Genomic DNA, 4,774 nt, shown 5'->3' with positions numbered 1-4,774 from the left:
TATATATATATTATATATTGAGCTCGGTAAATTTTATTCTAATCATCAAAATTTTTGAAAATAAAAATGGATTATGGAAAATTCCTTTGTAACTCAAGTTTTCAGTAATTCTTTCTGATTTTTTGTTACAATAACCAATGTGATAATGATGATTACCTTATTATGTTTACAGAAAATGTTGCCATGTAGTAAACCAGGAGAGATTTATGCTATTGAGATTGAAGCTTGTAACGCTGGAATCCCGTATGCTGATGCTTTTTACATTTCAACCCATTATTGCCTTACAAGAGGAAAGGATCCTGGTACTTCTACTCTGGCTGTGTATTGCCAAATCAAGTATAGAAAATCTGTTTGGGGGCTTGTTAAAAGTGAGTTTTCATTTTTGATTGCATATGTAGTTATATTTTGCCTGAGAATATATTTATTGAAACTATTTAAATTTATGAATTATTTTATTAAAATAAATACAACTTAAAACAAATAACAGCATAAGTTATAACCGTTGTGTCTCAATTAGAGATTCAGATGTTAAGAGCAATATTACACGAGTACTTAGCTGTAGATACTCTTTCCTTACATTCCTGCTATTTAGTGTCATGATTTGTCAAACTACTATGATTGATCTGCTATTAAATTTAATTTTTATTTTATTTCTAGATTATATAGAAAAAAACTGTTGGCTGGGAATAGAGGAATATTTCAACTCACTTGTTAAAGCTCTTGAGGAAGAGTGTGACAGGACTCGCAAAGCTATGGCCTCTGGTGTAGTTGGTTCAAAGAGGAAGGTGGGTCGCAGAAGGCAGAATAAACCACTTCCGTTGCCTCCAACTATTGCAGAAGAACCTCTAATCCAGCCACTAGTACTTCCTCAGGTAATTTTTTGCAACACTATGCATAAGTTTTGACTGTAGAAGAAGGCATAAAAAGTGCTAATTTAGTGTAGTCAATTTTTTTTTTAATTTGCCATCCATTGGTTTAATGTTTTGTAAATTTGAATAATTGTTTTCAGTAGCTCAAAGTTTAAAAATTTGAAGCTAAGAAGAATCTGCTATAGTTATCCCTTTAAATTTGATTTCTTTAAACATTTGTTGTAAACCTACAATATCCTGTTTTATGTGTATTGTAATAATTTTCTGCTTACCCAGTACAATAGAGTCATCATCTGGGGTTTCATATTGACTCGACAATGAAATTCTCGTTCAAAGCCGAAATAATAAGAACCTGTTCGTTCATTTTGAAAGTTTTAACATTTTTAATTCCTGATTACCTCAAACAGTTCATATTGTGAACAGTCTATTATAAAAGCACATTTCATATTCAAACAAGTTACTAGTTCATTATCTTGCTTCCAAATACTCCTGATGTTCTTTCTAACGATCTGAAAAGATTATAGTCTAATGACTGGTAGGAATGTCATTGGAATGCCACCAAAACGTAGTTTTTCCTCAAGTTACTTCCATTAAGATTCCTCTCTAAAAGCAGACTTACATGTATTATAAATACAGGCCTATTATCCCCTGTGCTGAGGCTCTTGATGAAGCCTGGTTCACTAAGAAATCTACAATAAATAACATCACATACTTGTATCATACTCTAGCTGTATAGATCAATTTATAAATCATAATATATTATCAAATTATATAGAATTACAGTAAAACTTAATCCATATATAGATATTATTGACATAAATAAAACATGTGAAATATTGAGAGGGTCTACGCTCCATTTTTTGCTCTGGGTCTGGTCTCAGCTGATGGCAGCCCTGATCTTGGACCCTTTTAGTTAAACAATTCTTGTTGATTTTTATTTATGATTTTATACATATACATATATACTTTCATACATGCATACATACATACATTTGTAAATACATAGAATTAACTGTATTCTGCTCAACTTTATCACCGGATAGGGGTAATTTGCATTGATAAAATCAAAATAGGCTATATCAACTTTCACCAATTTATCATGACAGAATATTGAATAATAAGGATGAAATAATCTTATATTTTGTTTTATTACTAATTCTTGATTTATGATATTTTACCACGAAAATCTATGGTTAATAATTACATAATAATAATAGTATGATACCTGCTAAAATTATAATAAATAAGATAATGATTTGGAAGATTATTGATTGACCGTGTGTAAAGATGAAAGGAATATGGTCCGGGTGCGGTCAAAAAAACTCAAATAGTAGAATTATACTATTTTAATGAGCCAACGTTTCGCCCCACGTTGCAGGGCTTCGTCAGGGCTAAAAAAGATACAAACACATAGTTACATAAGGAAAACAAAAACATAAGTTTAAAATAACAGGGGTATAAAATGTAAAAAAAGTAAGATATAATAAGAAAAATTAAAGGTAGTAAATAGTAAATGTAAAGGGTAATAGTAACAAATAGATAAGAAAAGAAATATTAAAGAAAATACAAAAAAAGAGATGTAAAATGTGTTTTTTTCTTTAATATTTCTTTTCTTATCTATTTGTTACTATTACCCTTTACATTTACTATTTACTACCTTTAATTTTTCTTATTATATCTTACTTTTTTTACATTTTATACCCCTGTTATTTTAAACTTATGTTTTTGTTTTCCTTATGTAACTATGTGTTTGTATCTTTTTTAGCCCTGACGAAGCCCTGCAACGTGGGGCGAAACGTTGGCTCATTAAAATAGTATAATTCTACTATTTGAGTTTTTTTGACCGCACCCGGACCATATTCCTTTCAAAGATAATGATTTGTTTACTCAATGTATCTGTATAAATTTACTCTAATCAACTGTTTGAGTTATTAATAAGGAAAATGAGACAAAGTTTGTTGTGGATTTCTTAATAATAACATAATGGTCATTTGTTTTATTATTGAGCAATGTTTTTTATTAGTTTAGGTAATAGCTGCATTATCAGAAATATGACAGAACATGCTATTTTAATATCTGTTATTCATTAACATTAGTAACAGTTACAAGCTGTTAAAATGAAAAAAAAAAAACTGTAAAAATAACAGCTTATTAATTAAGAGCCCATTTGAAGTCACTTTAAGTATAACTTATATCACAGGCAAAATTACAAAATAAAAACTCAGTTAATGAGGAAATAAATAATAATGGGTTAGCGTACCTGAAGGCTCGATCCCAATACCACTAAACCTTTCCTATACACATCCATCCAGTGACACCCCTCCAAACTCAAATCCACCAAATCAGTCTTGGGAACGCAATCTTCCCATTTACATTTAGATGGTCTACCCCTTGTTTCAGAGTTTATTAACGTTTTAGGGATCTGTTTGTTACTAAGTCCCACAACCTTACACCCCCATCTTATTCGCCACAATGCTATAACGTCAATTATACTTACTGGGTGCGGTTCCCTCAATTCAGCGTTGTGTAGCTTTCTAAATTCTCCCATTGACTCATCCTTTTTCGGTCCGAATACTTTATTTAATACTACTTTTACTTATACTTTATACTTTACTTATGAGGTTATAAAACAATACCTATTGTTTATATTCCAATACCTTTGAATTATCAACATTCTTTAATTTGATCCTATTCATGATACAAACAATAAAAAAATGTATTAAGAAACTATGTCTGGTTCATAATTTAGTGATTTCAGAGCCTGTATGAAAACAAAATACTTGCTACAAGTTAATTGTCCTTGTTATAGCCTCCTCCCTCCAATCAGACCGATACTTTGGCTTGGGCAATATTCTGTGTCTTGTTCCTTCTGCTCGTATTCAATGCAGCTCTATATTACAAGCTGTGGGGATTAGAGCAGTTTGAAAGAACTTTTCAATCTTCTGATGAAGCCCTTGAAGCACTCAGGTAAGTTCTCATTATAATCTTTTATTTCCAGATTTCATTCAAATTATTTTAATCAATATTAATAATTAAAACTTACTTGAGAAGTTAAATTATAAACCAATTTAAATTACATTGGACAGAGATTGAAGTTTAGTTATGGTATTGAATTTTGCATGAAAAGTAATTTGTTATGAGAGAGGACATATGTAGCTTTTTGTTGTTAGTTTTACTCACGAAACTATATATTTTGCATGCCTAAGTAAATAGCTCTTATACCAGCTTTATACAATTATAATTTATTTGCTATGTTTAGATTAGAGTTTTATTGAAATAAATTTAAACTAGGATAACATTGTAAGGACTTTCATTACTGCCTTCCTAATATATTCAAAGTATAAGTGATATTAGGGAAACATGTTTATTCCTATTAAAACTATAATATTATCGAGAAAGTCTTTCAATGTACAAAATCGGTGAAGCCTACCTACTTTGTATTGACTTTAATGAAATAACAGCTCTTCACTTTAACTTTTCCATAAACTACCAATTTTTTTAATCGCCGGTATCTAATACTGATCGTACACAAACTGGTATTTTAGATGCAACACCGTTTTCTCGTTGGTATGAGACAGGACATTGGCAACAGATATTTGGAAGGGTCACAACTTAAAATGCAGGGCCTGGTACGTTTCACGGGAATGTCCTAACTGGATCTTGATATCCATGTTGAAACCTTTAAAACCCCAATGGTCCCATCTCAGTCTGCCATCTTACCACCTTCGGACCTTTGAAACCATTCACATTTTTAAATCACTTCTCCATGAAATACACTTTCTTTCAACAACTCACTCCTGAGTGCTATATATATATATATATATATATATATATATAGACAATGGTCTATTAAGGTTGACTGGGCCTTGTATTTGATTTGGTTTGACCAATTTGTTGATTTGTTG

General features: G+C 30.7%; 1 protein-coding gene across 1 annotated transcript; it reads left to right on the top strand.

The window, feature by feature from the left end:
* The first annotated feature begins 174 nt into the window (after positions 1-174).
* Positions 175-3,857, top strand: LOC106692139 (protein Aster-A-like). The gene is made up of 3 exons (XM_014438046.3): positions 175-368; positions 658-872; positions 3,679-3,857. The coding sequence occupies exons 1-3, from the start codon at positions 176-178 to the stop codon at positions 3,838-3,840; spliced, it is 570 nt and encodes a 189-aa protein (XP_014293532.3). The 5' UTR covers position 175; the 3' UTR covers positions 3,841-3,857.
* The last annotated feature ends 917 nt before the right edge of the window (positions 3,858-4,774 follow it).

This window comes from Halyomorpha halys, unplaced genomic scaffold (assembly GCF_000696795.3).
Source record: "Halyomorpha halys isolate HHAL.00 unplaced genomic scaffold, Hhal_1.1 Scaffold9297.1, whole genome shotgun sequence".
NCBI classification, from domain to species: domain Eukaryota; kingdom Metazoa; phylum Arthropoda; class Insecta; order Hemiptera; family Pentatomidae; genus Halyomorpha; species Halyomorpha halys.
Note: the sequence above shows the minus strand (reverse complement) of the source record. Positions and strands in the feature narration are given on the sequence as shown.

Excerpts from the sequence above, each read along its gene's own strand:
- LOC106692139 (XM_014438046.3), top strand. The coding sequence starts at position 176 with ATGTTGCCATGTAGTAAACCAGGAGAGATTTATGCTATTGAGATTGAA. Across the intron at positions 369-657 it reads TGTTTGGGGGCTTGTTAAAA|ATTATATAGAAAAAAACTGT; the intron begins GTGAGTTTTCAT and ends TTTTATTTCTAG. Across the intron at positions 873-3,678 it reads AGCCACTAGTACTTCCTCAG|CCTCCTCCCTCCAATCAGAC; the intron begins GTAATTTTTTGC and ends TCCTTGTTATAG.